At 38.2% G+C, this 21,651-nt stretch overlaps 1 protein-coding gene across 3 annotated transcripts in view; it reads left to right on the top strand.

Moving 5' to 3' along the window:
- The window catches only part of Fgf14 (fibroblast growth factor 14), a 585,881-nt gene that overhangs the window by 373,381 nt on the left and 190,849 nt on the right, over positions 1-21,651 (top strand). The window contains exon 1 of one of the 3 annotated variants that reach the window (XM_027388933.1): positions 21,046-21,238. The exons of the other annotated variants lie outside the window; for them this stretch is intronic. Coding sequence (XP_027244734.1) covers positions 21,046-21,238 — 193 coding nt within the window. Of the gene's footprint in view, positions 1-21,045; positions 21,239-21,651 lie in introns of those variants that run through there. 3 annotated transcript variants of the gene reach the window in all.

Raw genomic sequence — 21,651 nt, 5'->3', positions numbered from 1 at the left:
GACACTCAACTAGACTGTTAATATAATAAGAACATTGGTTAGCTGGTGAGCATGGCATAGTGTTCTGCTTCAGATGTGTCCCTGAAGAATGGAAATGAAAGTGCTTTTCTTCAGCTCACTTGCAACTGTCCTAACTCATATTTATGAACTGATGTTCTGCCTTGATTGTTTCAACTTTGATGTGAGATATTTTATTAAATATACACTTGTGAACAGCTTCCTTCTTTTATCTCTTTTATCTTTTATTTGGGTGTGCTGTAGCTATAACTTCATAATCTCTATTTGGATCTTTGTGATCATAAAAAGCTAGATAAGAGGAGCAAAGTTCTAGAAATTAGCAGTCCACAATTATGCCAAAATGTAACAATATTACACTATTCACTTGAAAATATACTAAAAGAAGGTCTCATATTAAATGTTATTTTTAAAAAATAAAATCTTTTTTAAAGCTATCAAAACAAATTAAAAAAAAACAAAAAACAAACAAGCAACCTGAACCAAGTTTCATTTCTAACATGTCCAGGCCAGGGGCTCTCCATGGCAAGACATTACATTCCCCCAGATTCCATCAGCTATCAAAGTGGCTTTTGTGCAGATAATTGTGGTGCTTAGAAGGAACATCATAACCTCCAGATCATTTTCTTGTGCTGAGGCTGTGTATTGGGGTAAGGATGTCTTTATTCAGATAAACACCAGCCAAACACAAGTCAGAGAGAGAGAGAGTGCCCTCAGGCATCAGGCTAGGGAGCCCAGAAAGAGAGCACTCCCATGTCTATCTTCTCCTTAAGAATTCCCCACGAATCATCCTGAACCTCCCCTGACCTCGCCCTCATGGGCATAGTCAAGCATACCTGTAGCAGATCCTAGGAGGCGGGGCTACAGGGTCTCCCTACAGCTGTGTACAAGACATTTAAGAAATTTGGGTTGATGCTTTTATCCTGGTGTTTATTTGGGATCATAATCTTCTTTCTTTTCATTATAATTATAATTTGTGGCATTAGATATGCTAAAGTAAAATCAAATTGAGATGTCAGTCTCAATCAATTTGCAGCAAATATGTATATCTTGTGATCATTCTCCAGGCCAGCAAATGCTATTTCCAGCATCAAGAAACTTCCATCTTGCTGCTCTCTGATCAGTGTCTTCATCGATGTGTCTGGCTTTCTAACTGATCAAGTTAGTCCTTTGAGGTATATTATTGGTATTTTGTATAACTGATTTTTCTTTAAAAACAAATAGTACCATTGCATATGGATATGCCGTACATTCACTCTCTTATAGGCATATGAGTTACTTGACTCTTTTGAGAATAAATAACCATATTTATTCACTACTTCAAGGTCTTTCATCTTGTGAATTTCTAGCTTGTTGAAAGTCTACTCATTGCTCTTAGTGATGACTCTAGTTATAAGTTTGAAACTAACAAAACTTAAAATGAGTTTTAGCTTCCCATTATTTCTGATGTCTAGAAAAGTTACCACTTGAGAATATTAGCTGAATTATATATGGGACTTTATATTTTTGTGTTCTGCTATTTAGTATAATAAGCAAAAATAAACTGTGAAATTAAAGGGTGTCTTTTGCCTTGGATGTATTTGTATACAACAATTAAAGATGAGAATTAGTGATGAGAAATGCATCATTAGGTAAGACTTTGTGATTTTGTGGAAATCATAGAGAGTGTGTGCAGCAGCCATGTTGCAGAAGTTCCTGACTCAACATGGCCTTTTTATGTAGTCAAGAGATGCAGTCCACAAGAAATGAGGGACACTGATGCCTGTGAAACAGGGAAGACTGCTTTTCATTAAATGAGTCTTTAGATATAAATAGAATAAACACATTAAAAGTAAAATATGTGAGCTATATAAGCCACACTTATTACATTGTGTTATTACTATAAGTATAGGAGACAGCTACATTGATAAACATGTTACTTGACTGGCATTGCACAACATTTGTTTTGTACAGTCCAGTGAATGATGGACAATGACCTTTCTTTCAGTTTGAATGAGTAAACTTATTAAGGATATATTAAGCCAATGTAAAAGAATACATAGCAAGAGATAGTTGGATAATAGATTAGATTAGATTAGATTAGATAGACAGACAGATAGACAGATAGATAGATGATAGATGTAACAAATTACCAAAAGTTCAGTTATTAAAAATATCTAGATAAAAATTTGATAGAGTTGTCCTTTTTAAGGTAGCCAGATGGATTTTCCAATATAGTGTCCTCTCAGTTCCAGGTAAATGATCAAATAGCAACACAGAGAGATGACATCAGTAAATCAGGTGCTCAGAACATTCATCAGAAACTAACTAGGGAAATGGGCAATCAGTTGTAGTTTCTGATTAAACTTTTTCTATGTGGCTGAGTTTCTTCAATTGAATTTCTGGTTTCTCTTTCATACTGTGGGCACTTTTCTATCATGGACTAAACAATAACAATGTCTATTGGAAATGACTGACCTTTCCAGCTGTTCAAGGACATGATGATTTTACTCTTGAGCTTTTTGTTCTTTTCTTCCCTCCCTGTCACAGTCTTGGTGGGCAACCTATCCCCAGACAAGGGGCCTTAGAGGACAATTTGAGAAAAGTATGCTTGGATATGAAACAGAAAGGAGGGGACCCCAATATCAGAGACAGCTTTCGGTGAGCTCAAATAGAACATGACAATTTACCAATATGTTGTGTATTATAGCTTGTCTACACCAGCATCACAACAGACATGTGATATGTGCCTTTCATTGAGAGGCTGCAACAGCCACAGTGCTCTCAGACTCTTAGGAGCTTTTCAGTGTCATTATGACCATACAGAAGCATCAGAACATATGAGCCATAGTAGGCCAAATTATTCTCAGAGCAGAAGTGTTAAAATGTGAATCAAGCTCCATACACATGTATGTGCATATTTTTATATATATAGACAACTGTGTTTTGACTGTAACTACTAACATTAGTTACAAAATCAAAAGAATGTAAATTACATATTATTTTATGAAAATTCACTGATGTGGTATTAATAGCATTAATTTGATATAATTTAATAAATATATTTTCACAAACAACAATATAAAATTCTTCTCCTGAAGAACTATTTTATTTATTTCCTCTTTGAACAGAGAAAAGTTAGTAGTGGACAGAAGATGGGCTCTGGCTGAAAATATTAAAACTTACCAGGAAAAATAATATAGATAATTTTGGTTCATGTTAAGGTAGTTGTTGTCTAGACATGTTGGGACTTGTTAAAAATAAGTCAGGTTTTAAGAGAGTTGAAAACTGCATATAATATCATTGATGCTTCTGAAGGTAACCAGGTCACTTCTTTTTTTTTTTCTGTAACTTTTTTTATTTTATTAGTTCAAATTAGGAACAAGCTTACTTCACATGTCAATCCCTTCTCCCTCTCCCTCCCCTCCCCCCAACATCCCACCTGCCCCTAGCCATCCCCCTCCACTCCCCAGGCAGGGTAAGGCCCTCAAAAGGGGCTCCCCAAAGTCTACCACATCATCCTGGGTCAGTCTTAGGCCCTTCCCCATGTGTCCAGGTAAAGAGAGCATCCATTCACATAGGATGAGGCTCTCAAAATCCCTTCTTTTTTTAAAGACCTTACATATTTAATACAGTACGTTACCCCTGTACAAATGGAAAAAAATAATCAGCAGGGAGAGATGGAGTTTGAAGATGTCAAGCTAAAAACACTTCTACATGAGTTGAAGTGAGACAACTGAGAGAGGAGCAGAGCTTCTCATAGCACGATAGCGTCTATCTTCTGCTCACACAGCTGGACTTAATTATCCAACTGAGGGTTTCTCTTCCATATTATTGCAAACCTATGTTAAGTGCTTAGCTAAAACACAAGCAAACACACATGTACACACACGTACATGAGCACACACACACACACACACACACACACACACACACACACACACACACACTTGTTGTGAAATATGATTTTAGAACCTGCTTCTTACACCTCAAATTCTCCAAACTAAATGTTTTTAATTTTAAAAGTTCCATTTTAATGGTCATAAAGGAAAGGCGAGTAAACATGGGTTGGGACAAATAATGATTTCACTTTAGACTACTCGCTTCCAGCCCCTATGCGTGTGCCCTTAGAGCCATAAGTTCAGTCTTCTTCTATGTTCTTGTGATTTCCTGTTAAAGAAGAATAGAAAGGGGCTATACAGCTCTTTTCCATAGGCTCAAAGTAAGGGCAAGACTTTTCCATTAAAGAATTTTGTTTTTCATATGCTGGGGTAGGAATTGCAGAATTAGCTTACAAATTAGTATATGAAAGATGTATGTTCCCATAAAAATTTTCTAATCATGTGATATGTTCAATTATTTATATGATATCTTAAAATTTGAAACTGGTCTCAATGATCATTTTGAAGTTTTTATACTAGAAACATACACACACAGAGGCACAAAGAGGTGTATGCTGGACCCCCAAAATAAACTAATTAATAATAGTAAATAATCAAAAGAGACTTGGGGGTGACATAGGGCAAGTCCAGAGTAGCTCAGTAGTGTTTCAGGTGATTGGCACCATCAAGGCCCAAGAACCACCAGAATCCAAGTCCCACTTGCCTCTATGGTATGAATTTCTACTGTGATGCTTTTCCAGGGAACTCCAGCCTTTCACAGTCATCCTGAATCTCTTTATCTCATACACATCTTTGTGCCTCTGTGTGTGTGTGTTTCTAGTATAAAAACTTCATGCTTCTGTAGGCTGATCATGATGCTGTGCTCTGAGAAGATATTGTGATCAGCAGAGCAGGAAACAAAGTCCCTCAGTGGACCTGAAAATCCCTGTAGTCTTTCAGACAGGGTATAAGAGCAGAGAAGGCAGCAGGTCCTGAGTTTTTAAGATGACCATAAATGAAATTTCATTTTGATATATTAGTGTTTGTGATTTAAGTGAAAATATAAATGTAGATTATGGAATGCCAAAGAAATAGAATGTGAACTATCGATTGAATTGAATTGTCAGTGAAACAGCCTAGAGAAAAACTGAAGTAATTATGAGGGTGCACATAAAGACCTGGGTAGTGAAAGACAAGGCCGAGCTTGGAGGGCAAAATGAAACTCATTTGAGTGCCAGAGACTAGTGGGAAAGACTGGCAGATTTTGTATGTACTTGATGACACCTCTAACCCTGAATATCAAACATTGAAAAGCTCAGAAAACAGAAGGGTAGAAATTAACAGAGTATGGTTTCCAGAAAAAAAAATATTTAAAGCCTTTCATGCAGATGAGGGAAAATAGTTTGTTCTAAAGGGAATTATAAGATGAGAAAAATGATGGGGCCTTCTGGAAAAATAAAGATTGGGCCCTATTTTCTAGAATGAATTGGGTAACTGAACAATCTGAAAAAACGGGAAGGGTGACTCTGGTGTTAAATTATTGGAACGTTCAAGTGGCAATCTGGTCAGTCTTCATTTAGTTTCTGGAACAAAAAAGAACTACTTCTGTGAATTTCATAGCAGTGTCAGGGCTTTTGTGTGGATATCACTGTTAATGCCTTTGACAGACTCAGAGGGTTTAGCAATATTGGCTTAATTCTCTGTGTATGCATATTTTAATTTATGCTGAATGTAGAAAACAGTGCTATAATGTAAAATTCTTTCTATGAGTAAGTAAAGCGCTGTGTCCATTAACCAGCTAAGGAAGGAGGAACACCTTCTAAGATGAAAGAAAAATCACCAAATGATTTTCTAACTACACAAGGAATATTATCAAAGATGGGCATCACAGAGATATAAGTTTCTTTCTGTATTTATCAATAAAGCATTTGTACTAGAATATGGTGACATAGGCATGACAAATAAAATGGAACTTGTTTACTTAGGAGCTGAGGTACTACTATATGGAGAATAATATTTTAGCATTTTAGCATGGGAAATTAAATTTTCACTTTCTGATATGATACCTTTTAAAATTCCCAACTTTTGATTTATATTATCATGTTTATATGTAGCCAGGCTGAAGGTTCTCTTAAATAATTGCAATTTTTTAAGGATAAAAGCTATCTTATTATCTTCTTTTTTGCTTTAGTTTATTTTAAAAACTGTTTTACTGGAACAGTCATTTTTACATCTGTGAAGAGAGAAAGGGCAAAGGAAATATTTTGATGTTTAAACTTTTGCTACCATATAACTGGAATATGGTCTCACATTTAATGGGTAATATTATATAACATTTAGGATTTCTCACTCAGTCCAAAGGTGAGTGCTTTTTTATGCATCAGTTACCCTCTTTAGACTCTTATAAATCAGTATCTTTGTTTTAAAAGGTCAATATTTATGATTATATAGGCAGCATATATTCCTTTCAAGAATCATGGAAAGCACACAAAGATTAAAATATAGAGAAAGTTATAGTTTACCACCCACTGATAAACACTATTTATACTTTTCTTTCAACTTTGTTTTTTCATATATATAATTATGTTTGACATGTATATATATATATATATATATATATATATATATATATAGGTTATATTTTGTACATTTAAATGCAATGAATGTATTTCAATTATTAGCAGAAATGTATAATGGGGGTCATGCTAAGAACATGATGGCATGAAAATAGGAGTCGAGTAAGTGAATATCTTTGCTTACCTACATGAGAATGTTGGTATGTATTTCATAAATTATTACATGCTTGTTATTTTTACATTAGAAAGCTGTGTGTGTCATAACTTGGGATTTTTTAAATCTATACTTGATGTTCTCTTCCTCCTTTGTCCACCTGGAATTTCCTCTATCTATTGAATCTTAGTTCTATTTGATATTGTTTCCCTGATATCTTTTCTAGGCTGCAGTGGGTAGAAGTGTCATTCTCTATAGAATAACCATCTGCTACTTAATCTCACAATACCATGTAGCTATCCTTTACATTATTTTCTTACTGTTTGAATATTTAGTCATGGATGAGGAAGCAATGCTCACTACATTTTATAACTGAATGAATTAATGGATAGATGAACAGCAGGAGATATATAAACAAGATGTTTGTCTTTATGAAAATTATATTTTCATGATTATCTTGATTGAGAGAGGGTCACTTTGAAAATATCAGATGCAGCAACTCACCACCTGACGTTGTTTAAGATTTAAAAGAAGGGTGGCAGGATAACTATGTTCTGGAAGTGTTCTCGGAGCTTACAAAAATGGCCACTCTGCCTCAGGGCAGCCAAAGTCTACTGACAAGTGCAGAGTCGTGACAGGGGAGCATGTGTTCACACAGGATATCATCCAGGTAGAATTTAGGCCCATGACTGCTTTCAGTTAGCTTTGTGACCTTAGCAAATTAGTCACCCTGAACACTCACATTTATGAATCAGTAAGATTAGGCAGTTAGGCCAGATAATCCCCAAAGTGAGTTCCTGTCCTTATTTTACATAGGGAACAATACTGTAATGCAACCGATATAGATTTCAATTCAGAAACTTAAGTGATTAAAATTGAAAAATGGAATTAAGATGAGTGATGATTTTTCTGTTTGTTGAAAGTGTAAATTATATGTAAACACATGGGTGTTGACACAAAAACATGCAAATTTAGGATGTTTGCAACTTTTATTAGCTTTCAGTAATTTTGATAGAAAAAACTCAATTATTATTTTTGTGATTAGGTAATGAGATTTGATATTGCATTCAGCTTCATTACTATCAATGAAGAAGAAGGCTCATGTTTTGGTGATATTTCCCAAACCCCTGCCCATTGCATATCGATCACTTTATTACAATATTAGAAAAACCATTGGGACAGTGACATCTCTGCTTTGTCTTACACTTAAAAGTACCCCAGGTCATGGCTAAAATCTCCTCTAGCTGCTACCTCTTAGGTTTCTATTAGCAAGTGTATAGTATCTAAGAGAAGATCTATTATCAAATATCTACTACTTAGATATTTATAGGGCTTTTGAAAATGAATTCTATTTCCTGAGATAAGGAAGGAAAATGGGATTAAAAGCCTGTAGATTTTACTTGCAGGTAGATACTCACAGGGATCTCAGTCCAGCACTTCAGCATAGAATTATTGTCTTCCTTCCAGTGGTGACAAAAAGTGAACTATGCACAAAGTGTCCCAGGTCTACAAAAGAAGAGGCACTACAGTGGGGAACTCTAAGCAGGAGAGGCTGGAAGCAGTTAGGTTCAGAAAAATATCCTCAGAGGCATAAGAGTTGAGCACTCACTGGTAGGCATGAGTGCAGTGACAAAGGGTAAGAACAATCTTTTAGAATGTTTAAAAAAACACAACATAGTTATGAAAGCTAATCCTGGATGATTATGAAATTAATACCCTTGTTTCTGAATGTCTTCCTCTCATTACTATCTGAGTCTGACTAACTTCTAAACTTTGTTGTGAAAGGATGTTGTGTTACTGTTTTCTGTTTGTAGTAAAATATTCCTGACTTGAATTAGTCTGAAACAGGTCCTGTCAGAACTAATTTCTTGAGAGCATCACTAAGCCCATTCCATGACGAAGAGAACACAAACTAGGTGCAGACAAGCTGGCTCAGCACAAATGATTGAATCCATGAAGCATCTTGAATAAAAGCTCTGTTTGAACAGTTTATCCCTATTGGCTGGGAAAGATCCATTGACTAACATATCTATGATTTCAAATATTTTATGGGAGCATAAAATGTATATATGAAAGAAAACCAGAAAAAAAGTGACTGCTATTTCCAACTTACATCCAAAGGCCTCTTTGAAGCATTTGTTAATGTTATCTATGGGAGCCAGTTTCGGATGTCTGTAGGTCTCAAAAGAAAGAAAAAAGAATAATACACTAAAGCTCAGAGAGATTTTGGTACATGTGAGCAAGAGAGAAATGTTAAACCTGGACTTCTTTGAGGAACATGTCTTAGATAGGGGTTCTATTACTTGAAGGGACATCATGACCATGGCAACTCTTAAAAATTTCATTGGGGTGGCTTTAATTTTCAGAGGTTTAATCCATTATTATCATGGCAGGACATGGAGGGATCCAAGCAGACATGGTGTTGGAGAAGGAGATGAGATTTCTACATCTTGATCCACAGGCAACAGGAAGTGAGCTACCTACCACACTGAGAGTAGCTTGAGCATAGGAGACCTTAAAGCCCATCCCCATAGAGACACACTTCCTCCTAAAAGGACACATATTACAACAAAGCCACACTTCTTGATATTGCCACTCCCATTTAGGGCCATTTTCTTTCAAACCACCACAGAGCCTCAAGTTTTTTGTTTTGTTTTGTTTTACTTAAAGTCTCCTGTGGTATTTTCTGCATAAAATTACAAAGTTTCTGTGGCTTGCCTCCCATTCTGCACACACACACACACACACACACACACACACACACACACACACACGAATGAATACTCACATGTCACACAGGTATACAAATACACATGCACAATCTAGGAAATAACTCTTGTTCCTTTATTATTCTGTCAAATGGTAACTTTCATTTGTCTTCAAGTCTAACTAGTTAAGACAAATCCTTATCTAAGATACAGTCTAAATTTCTAAGGTGGAAGGCTAATTGTCTACTACCATCTCCAAAGCTACATTAAAAATAAATGACAGTGGAAAAGGGAGAGAGGATTTTCAGAATCAATATCTTTCATTTGGAGATAGCCTGAGGACCCAAATCTCATTTTGAAGAGCATCACACTTACCTGGTTTTATTTAGCTTAATTCTATGGCCCTAAATCTCATGAAAACCATGTAATAAATTCAAGAAATTAAATTCTTCCTGGATTGATTTCTGTAGAGTTCAGGGAAATGTGTTCTCAAAATACACAGAAGAGGATAATATTTCTGTTTCCACAACAGTAGAGAATTGCTGTGTCCTGGTGCCCCCACATGCTTTTTCTCCTGAAAGATGCAATAATTAAAATCCAAAGGGTTACAGCAAATGATCACAAGGCAATCTGGGCAGGGGATAGATCACTCAGAAAGACAGGAAAAGGAAGTAATTAGAGATTCATACAAATGAACAACTGCTGTTTAAATAAATAATTAAGCAGATGGAAACAGAACTTCATTTTAAAGGAGGAACTCATGGGCAAGTGTCTGTATAGTGCTAAGCCAAATTATATGTTCTCATGTGAAAGAGGGTAGCTGTGATAGACTGAATAATAGCCTCTCAAATTTGTACACACCCCTTCCCCTGAAGCCTATGATCATAACTGTTTGGTAAAATGAACTTTATAAATGTGACTGTGTTAAAGGTCTTAAAAAGGGATCCTGGATTGAACAGGTGAACCAAATGAAGCCATGAATATTCTTATAATGAAAGAGGCAATAGTATCAAATTCAAGAGTAGCAAATGTGACAACAGAATCAAGAAATTGGAGTGAAACAAAAATGGTCCGTGAGACACAGAATAACTATGTTCTTGAAAGGATTTTCAGAAAGCAAGAACACATCAGTCTTTCTTCAGTGTTTTCAAAAGTCAAGGCTAATATCTTGATTTAATCCAGTGAAACTATCCTGATACTCTGACCTCGCAGGACACTAAGAAAATAACTGTATTATTGTATGAGCAGCTAAGACTGCTAGACTCATTTTACAGATCCTGTGGGAAACTTAGATTACTAAAAGCAAGACAGCGCCATGGTTAAAAGAACATACTGCTCTTTGGTTCTCTTCAACTGTGGCAGACCACACACAAACCCTTGGAATTCACTCTCCAAAGGAATCAGATCCCCTCTTCTGGCCCCCATGGGCAACTACATTCATGTGCTCATACTCCTAAACAGATAGACACACATACATATTTACTTAAAATATAAATAAAATAAAATCTTTTACAAACACATAGGTATGGGATTTAGGGATACTTCCTTGTTTTTCAGTGCTTGAAACAAGGTAGCAACTAGAATCAGGAAGAAGGGATCAATTAGTTCATGGTTTTAACACTTCCTGAATGCATGTATATTGAAAGCTACTTTCATACATAACTTTCAGAAGGAGCTCACAAGCTCATGATAGATTAATAGCAACTTTACCAGAGTCCTTAGGCTCTGGTATTTAGCTAGACTTGCTGAAGCCCTGTACACTGAGGTAAGGATTAGTTCTGGAGATTAGAGCCAACAAAATGTTACTTAGGGGAAAGAGATCTTTGAGTAACAGAGGTTTTAGAGACTGTATACTACACGAGTCCTCAATGGAATTCCATATCATATCCTTAAGGATAACATCTTTCACTCTGTGGCTTTCTACCTCAACTGTAAATCCTTATTTATTAAATTGTTCCAAAAATGGGTTATAAAAAGTTTAAGATCATTTCTACAAATACTAGAGAAATTCTGGTAAAAGGTTTATTGTTGAGATTAGAAGATCTTGAATTTATTGTTGCATTATACATTTTCAGTTTGAGAAAGCATAGTATTAGATGTTATGTGTTTATTTTTCTTTACCTCCACCCCTTAGAGTTATAGGTTTCTATTATTATTTTAGCCAGGGATTCCTTTAATAAAGGAAATCTGTAAATCTGATACTAGAAAAATATACATGAACATTTTCACATAAAACTTAGAAGGGATCACGTATTTATAATGTGATTGACAAGAATGCCAGGTGTACTAAGCGTCTAGATGTAAGTCCTTATTCGGTACTTGATTCTCTGACAGATGGTTTGGTTTCAAATAGCTGACTTCTGATGACAGATACTGTAGGAGAGAAAACAAATGCTTTTGCTTTGTGACTTTCCAACAGAGCAGATTTGATGATCATTTAACATCACTGAATTCTGTCTACTATTAAGCTGGGTTAATGACATCCTCTTCACCTCTTCACAAACTACAGCAAGGCATTATTTAGATGTTTTATAAATCTAGCGGCATAGGGAATAGCCTTAGTTAAAATTAAAAGAATTATAACAGGCAGACATCCTATAATTTACTATTAATTTCCATTTAAGCATTATCTTCCAAAGATATATTTCCCTTTTAATTGTCAGACATACTTGTGGGACACAATGATAATACAATCTAAGCAGACAGAGTGCAATGATCTAGTATCCCTGTGTTCTTTCCACACTTGTGATTTCTCTGTGTTTGGAGCTCTTGATCTCTCTCCAGTTGTTTGTAAACAATGTAACATACTGCTGGAGCTTATAGTCACTCTACCATGCTGTAAAGTACTTCCTTTTTTAGGCCAAGGGGCTTAGCTTTCACAGATGTTTAAGAGCAAGCATTATTTCTTTCTGTGCTTGACTTATTTCAGCTAACACATTGTCTTCCAGTTCCATATAATGTGTCACAAAGGACAGGATTTTATTTTAGATGACATTGATATCCAATGGTGTGTGTGTATATATGTATGAGTTACCTATTCATCTCCTAATGAAAGTGCAAATGACAATTTTTAGTGTAAAATTTCCAGTTTGGTGTTTATTATGAATAGTGTCCAATGAACATTGGAGTGCAGTTATGTCTTTGGAGTGTTTATTTAATTTCTGTTCTATATAAACCAAATATTTGGGTAGTTGGATGACATGGTATCTCACTTTTAGTGGCTTCCATAATGTTCTCTAAAATGGCTGCATTGTGTTGTGTACATCCAAGTTCCATTTTTAAACACAATTACCAGTATTGGTTATTATTTTATATTTTAATAGTAGTCATTCCGTCTGTGTTGAGATCTACTATCATTGTGGTTTTCATTTCATTTACATCTCCCTGGGAACTATTGATTCAGAAACTTTTGTTAATTTGTGCATTTTGTTCTGAGAAACGTCTATTCATAAATATTATCGCTTTAAAATGAACCATTGGGGTTTTCTACTCTACTTTTTGAATTCCTTACATATTCCAGATTTAAAATTAATACCTTCATTCTTGAAGTGGTATCAGAAACATATTCATTAATATGGAGCAGAAAGCTTGAAGATAATTTTTCTGCAGTAGTCACTAATGGTTCATAATTATCTTGATGGTATCAGAAGTTTACTTGTGTGCTTTAATGTGCAGATATGTATGTTTATGAAGGTATTTGGGTCTATTTCACCAAAATATGATGAATGTAAAGGAGATAATGCTGATCTATAACACTTAACTACTATGAATTAACTGAACCTCTAAAACTGTAAGCAAGCCACCACTTTTAATGTTTTCTTTATAAGAGTTTCCATGATCAGGGTGCCTTTTCTTCACAACATAGAAAACCGTAAGTCAGGCATCAATGCAAAAATATGCTCTTTGGATTATTTGTTTTTAAAGAATTACAAGCAATACTGTTCCATTTTCATAAACCACAGAGAAACTTAATAAAATCAAAGTCACCCATGCACAATCACCTAAAACATCATAAAAACTTAAAAGGACTAATGAGAATTAAACAATGCAGTTAATACTGATAGGGCTGTTCTTTTTTTTTTTTGTATTGGGATTCTTTTTTATTTCTTTTTTTATTTTCAATACCAGTTCCCTCTCCCTCCCCTCCTCCCCTGCCCTCCACCAACCCCCTATCTCATCCCCTTTCTGTTCCTCAGGGAGTGTGAGGCCTTCCATGAGGGATCTTTAAAGTCTGTCATAACTTTTGGAGCAGGGCCTAGGCCCTCCCCTATGTGTCTAGGCTGAAAGACTATCACTCTATGTGGACTGGGCTCCCAAAGTCCATTTGTGTACTAGGGATAAATACTGATACACTACCAGAGACCCCATAGATTGGATAGGTATATTCTTATATCTATCTATACACTACTTTGTTAAAATCTATTTACTTTTGTGTCTATAGATTACATCAAAAAGTATGGCCATCTGGTTTAAATTCTTGTGACAAGTTGTATGTAGCAACTTTGTCAATATGCAGCCTGAAAGCAGGAGAGTACTCTGTGAGGGGTAATGGTGGCTGCTTTAGAGTTTCTATTGCTGTGAATAGACAGCATGACCATGACAGCTCTTAGAGAGGAAAAAAAAAGACATTTAATTGAGGTGGCTTACATTTTCAGAGGTTTAGTCCATTATCATCATGGTGCACCATGGTAGTTTGTAAGCAGACATGTTCCTAGAGAAGTAGCTCAGAGTCCTATTTCTTGCCTCTAAGGCAATAGGAAGTAGTCAAAGATACTGGGCATACTTTGAGCATAGGAGACCTCAGACCCTAACCCACATTGATGTACTTCCTCCAGTATGGCTACACCTACTCCAACAAAGCCGTACCTCTTCACAGTGCCATTCCCTTTAGGGGCCGTTTTCTTTTAAATCACCACTTTGTACTCTCTGGCCCTCAAAGGCTTGCAGCTACATCACAACTCAAAATTACATTCAGTCCAACTTCAAAAGTTCCCATAGTCATTCATAATCTCAAATTTATTTAAAACCTAAAGTTCAAAGTCTTTTCTGAGATTCATACAATCTCTTAACTGTAATCCCCTATAAAATCAAAATCATACAGTAAATAACATACTTCCAATGTAAAATGTTGCAGGGCATACATTCCCATCCAAAATGTAGGAAAGGAAGCATAATAAGAAAATATTGTACTAAAACAAGACTGAAAATAAGTTGAGAAAACTCTAAATTCTGCATCTCAATGTCTGATCTCAAAATGCTCTTCAGATTTATAACTCTTTACAGCTTTGTTGACTGTGATACACATCTTTCTTTTGGGCTGGTTCCACTCACCACCTGTTAGAAGCTTTCCTTGTCAGGTATACCACAGGTCTGGCATCTCCAACATCTTAAGATCTTCAAGGCAACTTAGGCTTCAACTTCACAGCTTCATTCAATGACCTCTCTGGGCCTCTCCATTCAGGTATACCCCTGACACATGCCTGGTTGCAGTGCCTTTCTTTAATCACAGAGGCATATTTCATAACCCCTTTCTAATATCCTTGACTCTAAAGCCAGAACCATGTGGTTGAAACTGCCAAGTTTGGCTGTTCTGAGACTAGAACATGGCCTCCTCATTCAATTACATCTTCACCAGTTTTCTGTTTTTGATGGTTTCCTTTACTGCCTAAACTTGACTGTCCTGAAACTGGATCTGGGACCAGGCTGGCCTTGAACTCTGTTTTCTCAGTGCTGGGATTACAGGCATGTACCAACCCACCAGACTCTAAACTTTTCTTTAATTCCTTTTCACAAGTTGGAGACTTGGCTGTGTGGGATCTTGCCCTCATGTTACCACTCCCTTTATTTTATTTGTGAATCTATCTCCTTAAACATAGAATTTAGCTCAATTCCACTTCATGGTGGTCCTTTTCCCCTCAAATTGTACATTTTGTATTTTCACTTGTTCAGCTTGCTTCCTTTCATTGTAAATCTTCATTAGAGTTGATACTTACAACCATATAACAGAGTCAGTACTAGGCTGTTTGGGTATTTACCCCATCAACAGAATTAATCCAAAACTCTTCACTTTAGCCTCTGGCAGACTATTCGGATAAAGGTAAAAGGCAGCCACATTCTTTACCAGAATACCACAAGGCCAGTTTCTAGTTGCTTGTTAATCACTGAGTGGGTATACATGTAACAATAATTAGAGAGGCAGAGTCTGTATCCTTCCAGGCTTACATTTATAAGGAGGATAATGGGCCAAATAAACATAGGACTCCATAGAAATTTCTCTAAATGGTTCATACTTTATGGATCCATCATAAAAGAAAATGTTGTTGTGTTTAAGGACTGTGATTACAGATAGCATTGTGAAGAAACATGTAAATCTATGGAGTTGAGCATCAGATTGAATGCAGAATATAAAAGTTGTCCCATGAGCACAACAAGTAATGATCAAAGGAGGATAATAGGATATCTGGAAACAAATGAAGGCAAAGTTGATGCACAAGCTAGGATTTTGAACAAGATGTGATTAATATAAATTCAGTGTTATTACTACAGTGTTGAGGTGTGCATAGCAGAGCACAGTGAATCCCAAGGAATCCATTAAGTTACTACTTCAGTGGTCCACATGGTGAAACGGTGAGTTGAAGTGTGACAATATTGTGTGTATATTTTGAAAATAAGTTGAGTAGTTCCAGCACCAGTATGTATGGGGTTTGCAGAAAGAATGAGTTTAGAATGGTTCCAAAGATTTGGGCCAGAAGAAAAAGAATATAATTGCTTTTCTAGAGATAGGAAAGATTAAATTAAGACCAGATTTAAGAAGAAAAACAATAGTGTTGACCATAATAATGAGATACCAATTGTACATCCTTGCAGAGATAGCAATCTAGTTTGTTCTTCAGTTAATAGAAGTTACATGTTAATGTCAACATTGTAGAAGTAGTTGCAAAGGCATTCACTGGTGCATTAATTGGAGATCATGATAGGATAAATAGTGAGGAATTTTTGGTTTGTTTGTTTTCTGTTTTGTTTTTCAGAAAAGAAGTCTATGTTAAGACCTATGCCAGACTGTAAGGTTTTGAGGGCAGAGCCCAAGTCTCCCTTTGTTTCTCTTTGTCATTTAAAAATTTGTTGACTCTCAATCTGTAATGAATCAAATGAATAAATGAATAACTAATGATGACAAGTTAAGTGATCATAAATCGTTACTATTTATTGAATCCCAATTGTATGACAAACACTACTTTAAGTGTTTAATATATGGGCCATCATTGAATTCCCACAATAACCTTATTGGTAATGACAATTGTGGGGACAAAACTATACTGAGTATAAATGAAATGTTTAAGGGTTCAGACAGTCGAATAGCCTCACTCAGTTTGTGATTTTAGCCAATATTTTACATTGCAAAGGTGAGTGTGGGTATCCAGCAATTAAAATGTTCCAGGCTGAGAAAAGAACAATGTTGACTGATATGCCAATGAGAACCATTCATATTTTTTAAAACTTAAAAGACACAAAATGATGAAACAATCCATTGCCTTCCAGAAGAGTGGTGTTCTTATGGTACTTTAAATGCTAGGAGTATTTACTATTCACAGACTCTATAACATCTGAAAGGTAGGACAGCATTGTCAACAGCAGTTTGGAGGCATGAAAATAGAGGGGTAAGTTCACAAGTCTACTCAATATTGACTAATGGAAAGTGACAAAATGTACCTGAAAATATATGCTGTGGTATTAAAAACTTTGAAATTGGTAAAGAATGTGCAGAGTATGAGTTCATGGTCTAAGGGTTGGTACTAAATTGCTGACATTTGTTGTGTACTTTAATAAAGCCAGGCAGTGCAATAGAGTCTGCACTTTTGCCAGAATTGTACAGAATCTGCTGTCTATGTTTAAAAGATGTAAAACATGTAGCAGAAAGAAGCAAAACTGACTTTGGAGGTCCCCATACATTTAAGAAGTTGCAGACAAATTAAAGAACCAAGAACACTTGAAATTAGAGGTCACATTCCTAAGAGCTAAGTCAGAAAACTCCCTTCCTAAATCACTCTCTCCTCTCCCCTCTTTCCCTGCTTCTTCTATTTACCCTCCTTTTCCTTTGTCCTCCCCTCCCCACTCCTCTTGTCTCCTGTTGTGTTCTCCTCCTCTTCCTCTCTCCTTCCCTCCCTCCCATTTTTGTCTTTGCTTTTTATAAAGACAAATGTAAAATTAAAAAGTCTGTATTGACTCTGAGACCCAAAGAAGCCTTGTCTGTGTGGTCCTTAGGCTGTTTTTTCTGTGCAACTGCCCTAAACCAGATTTCTCTCCAGCTCTGTACTGCCTTTTATCACAGTTTAAGACAGCAGATGGCTCTCTTGCGTTTTCTTTCACTTATCTCTATCTGTAAACAACCAAGCAGCCTTTGGGAGAGGGAAGAGGCAAATGCTAGGATTGAGCTAAAAGATCTTGATTACCCAATCCTGCTTCAAGCTACCTTGAAATAGAAAGCCACATCGAATAGAGAGGAAAGCTGTAGTTTCGATAAATCTCACTGTGTGAATAGACCCTGCGATTCTCCAGTCTCTGTTCCAGGCACTTCCACAGGGATCTGGACTGAAAAATCGAGCATGCAGGGTACTTCTCCAGTATTAAACAGATGAAAAGATTGGGCCTTGAGATGTGTTATTACTGTCAGTGGAAGCTGTGATGATTAATGATTAATTTCCTTTCCATCTGAAAGAAGGGAAGGAAGGAGGAAGGAAGGAGGGAGGGAGGGGAAAGGAGAGAAGAGGAGAGAGGGAGAGAGAGAGAGAGAGAGAGAGAGAGAGAGAGAGAGAGAGAGAGAGAGAGAGAGAGAGAGAGAATTTTTAAGGGAGGAGGTTTTCAGAGACCCTTACAGACTACTACTGCAATTCTATGGAGCTTGGGCAGGGTTCCTGTCCCTAGTTCTAAAAGTCAAACTCTCTGGAGCTTGTGGAAAGGTAAGAGAGGGGGTGATCTAGGAAGCCCCAAATCTGCTTTCCCTGAGAAGTGCCTCCATCAAAGATTTAGGAGAAATCACTGCAGCCTTAGAAAGAAAGCAATGAACATAGCTGCAATGACAAGAAGCTTAACCCCATTCAACTTAATAAACAAACACAAAGGTTGGAGGGGTTGTAGTCAATTTAAAAGGTATTATATTACACATCTCATCTCACTCTCTGAAAAATATATCACTACAAGAATCTTTAGGCAAATCTGTTATTTTAAATCATAAAGTCATTCAGAAATTCCAAACTAGAACTTTTCAAATGTCCAAATGGCTTCTTTACAGTAATGACTCTCAGCAGGTTCCAACCAGCCATCCCTGCCACAGAGATTTAGGCAAAGAAATGCCATACTTCTATGTGCATTTTACCAGCATTGTTCATCTCTCTTTAGACCACCTTCTCTCTTTATGACACATGACATTGTTTCACAAATACAGTAAAAATAAATTGCTATTTCCCCCAGTTTTGCCCTTTAAACTCATGGGTGACATAGCAATGCACATTTCTTACAAAGCATCTTTAAAATATTGCTCTTAAAAATTTTGTGGTGTTTGTATGTGTAACAGCCAAGTGATGGAAATATTCTGTAGGCATAACTCTTAATATAAAAAAAAATTTAGAGCATCCTAAACCTGATACTACCTTCACTGGATCCAAATCTATGCACTCCCATTACAGCAAATGTTCCTCCCCACAGCAGTTTACAAGGGAAGGATGGGGTGAGTTGTGGAAGGCAAAAGTCCAGCTTCCATGGAAAACATCCCAGGCTGCACTTCCCTCATTCACCTGTTGGTGAATCTTTGTAGTACTTTCTGACAACTCCCCAAACAAAATGAAAAAAGAAGAAAACAAGACAAAAAAAAAAAAAAAAGAAACATTTTTTATCAAAACTGCTGCAGACTCTGCCTGTGTTCTGCACCCTTTCTTTCCAGTTTTCAATTAGTTCCCAGAGATTTGTCTAAGCCTGCCAATGACTGCTGGAATAGTTTTCCTCTTCGTTTGTACTGGATAGGGAGAAGTTTGGTCTTTGCATTCCTTCTTCCTTACTGTCCTAAGATGATAGGCAAGACAAAGGGTTCTGGGGGAGGGGGTCCAGCTCTAGTGTTAGAATCTGTCGCTGAAATTTATCCTAGAAACTGAAACCACCAACTTGTCCAAAGCTTGAAGAGTTTCCCCATCCTCCCCTTTTCCAACTTCCCTTCCTTTCTTGTCACTTTCTATGTTTAATCATCTAAAACAGAACGTTGTCAGGTCACAGGCAAGACACCGGAAGGAGCTGATATCAAGTATTATGTTTGAGTTTCAGACTCTGAGTCTCCTGTGGGTTTGCTCTCTGGCGGTGCTGTCCATGCCGGGAAACCCAAGGAAGGCTGCTTATGGTGGAATGCCCTCAGACAGGCTGCTTTTTGTTATCCCGAATGCTGCTCAGGATAACAGACACCATTTCTCCACCCCATGCTAGTCTTTGTGCTAAGGATCCTTCACCATTTTTCCAGGCGGTTATCTGAATCCAGCCGCTAGGTAGGACCTCTGTGGCAGCTGAAGGCTCCTCTTCCACTCTCTGGGCAACAGAACTGGAAGCTGTTAACTCCATTCCACATGAACACAGATTATTTGTCTCATCTCCTCTGGTCCTTCTTTTTTCCCATTGTTGCTGGTTCAAAACTATAAACCTACCCTTCACAGCAGCAAAAGAGAGAGTATGACAAGTTTGGGTGACTAGATAAAAAGTGGAGGTGACTCCCTCCCCAGGGCTTACTCTCCCCTAGAGTGGAGATGCTTTGGAGCTGGAGGGATTAATCAAAAAGCAGAAACCATCTTACCCTTCAACTGCTGCTGAGAGTTTTCTGTGGACTCTACAAGCCCTAGCTAAGCTGTGACAGCCTCGGAAACATGAGAGTTTCATTTGAGCCAAAGCGCACCGATATTCTTTCAATTCCACATCCTCAGGCTCAACGTCTTGGCATCCCACCCCGTGTAATTCAATTTACCTTTCTCTTTTTATTATTATTTTAAATCATTGCTGCATATAGTTTTTATTTTCTTTCTGAAGACATATCGGAGGGGGACCACATAGTTGGGAGGGATTAGTGGGGTAAGAAGGGAGCGCTTTGATTAGAGAGCTCAGGGGAGAAGATTGCTCTCTCCAGATGCTGATTTCCAAAGCACTTGACAATCACAGGCAGAAGCCGAGAGCAGACGGCTGTGGCCGCACCTGCCCGAGGGCAGCTCGAGCTGGGCACTGAGACCTGCCCATCATGCCCAGAGACCCACAAATGCGCTGAGGCACTGCGGCGACCTGTCCTCCTCCCCTCCATCCTGTGTCCAGGAAGGAAGCCCTCCGATCTGCCAAGATCTCACCCGGGAGGTGGGCAGGGCAAGAGAGCTGAGCTAGGGGTGGTGGCGACCCCGAGAGGGCTCCAGCGACACGAGGTGACCTACAGCCACAGCCCTCTGGATTCCGAAGCAGCCGAGACCTCCAGTTCCCCCGGCTGGCCCCGCTGTGTCCCGGGCGAATCTACGCGCCTAGCCCAAGCTCAGCAGACTGGGAGATGGGTCCTAGTGGACACTGAGCACCCTCACCTCTGTCCCTAGCCCCTCCAGACCGCCCCTCCCTCTGCTTCCCTCGGGGCGAGCAGCTGTCTGCACCGCCCCCTTTCCTCTCCAGTGCCCCAAGCTCCCCTTGCTTCTGTCCCTCCCTCCCCGGGACCCATTCCCTGGGCCACCATGGCCGCGGCCATCGCCAGCGGCTTGATCCGCCAGAAGCGGCAGGCGCGGGAGCAGCACTGGGACCGGCCCTCTGCCAGCAGGAGGCGGAGCAGCCCCAGCAAGAACCGCGGGCTTTGCAATGGCAACCTGGTGGATATCTTCTCCAAAGTGCGCATTTTCGGCCTCAAGAAGCGCAGGTTACGGCGCCAAGGTCTGTGTGGGTTACTGTGGGGAGGTGCGCTTCAGATGGGATGGCTGGCATTTCACTGCCTGGATAGAACAGCTTAGGATTCCCCTTGCTCCTTCCTTCCATCATGTTTCTGTCCACCCTTTTCTAACCCTCTGATCTCCCTCCAGAGCGCCAGAGCGCCTTCCTAGGGTAGCTGTGAATCCGCCAGTAGGCTGCTCTCAGGCAACCTGTAGCCAGTCACTGGGAACTCAGCCCGCCCAGAGCCCTGAAATTGGCCATCTCCTGGCTGGCTCTTGTTTTCTGATTCTCCTGCAAGCTGGACTCCAGAAATTCTGTTTGCACTCTTCCTCCAGACGCTGGGGTTCCCCAGAGCACAATATCCTCTCTAGAATGCAAGAATCTGCTCTTCCACAGTGCCTCCGGTCACGCGCATT

This window comes from Cricetulus griseus, assembly GCF_003668045.3.
Source record: "Cricetulus griseus strain 17A/GY chromosome 1 unlocalized genomic scaffold, alternate assembly CriGri-PICRH-1.0 chr1_1, whole genome shotgun sequence".
Lineage (NCBI taxonomy): Eukaryota > Metazoa > Chordata > Mammalia > Rodentia > Cricetidae > Cricetulus > Cricetulus griseus.
Note: the sequence above shows the minus strand (reverse complement) of the source record. Positions and strands in the feature narration are given on the sequence as shown.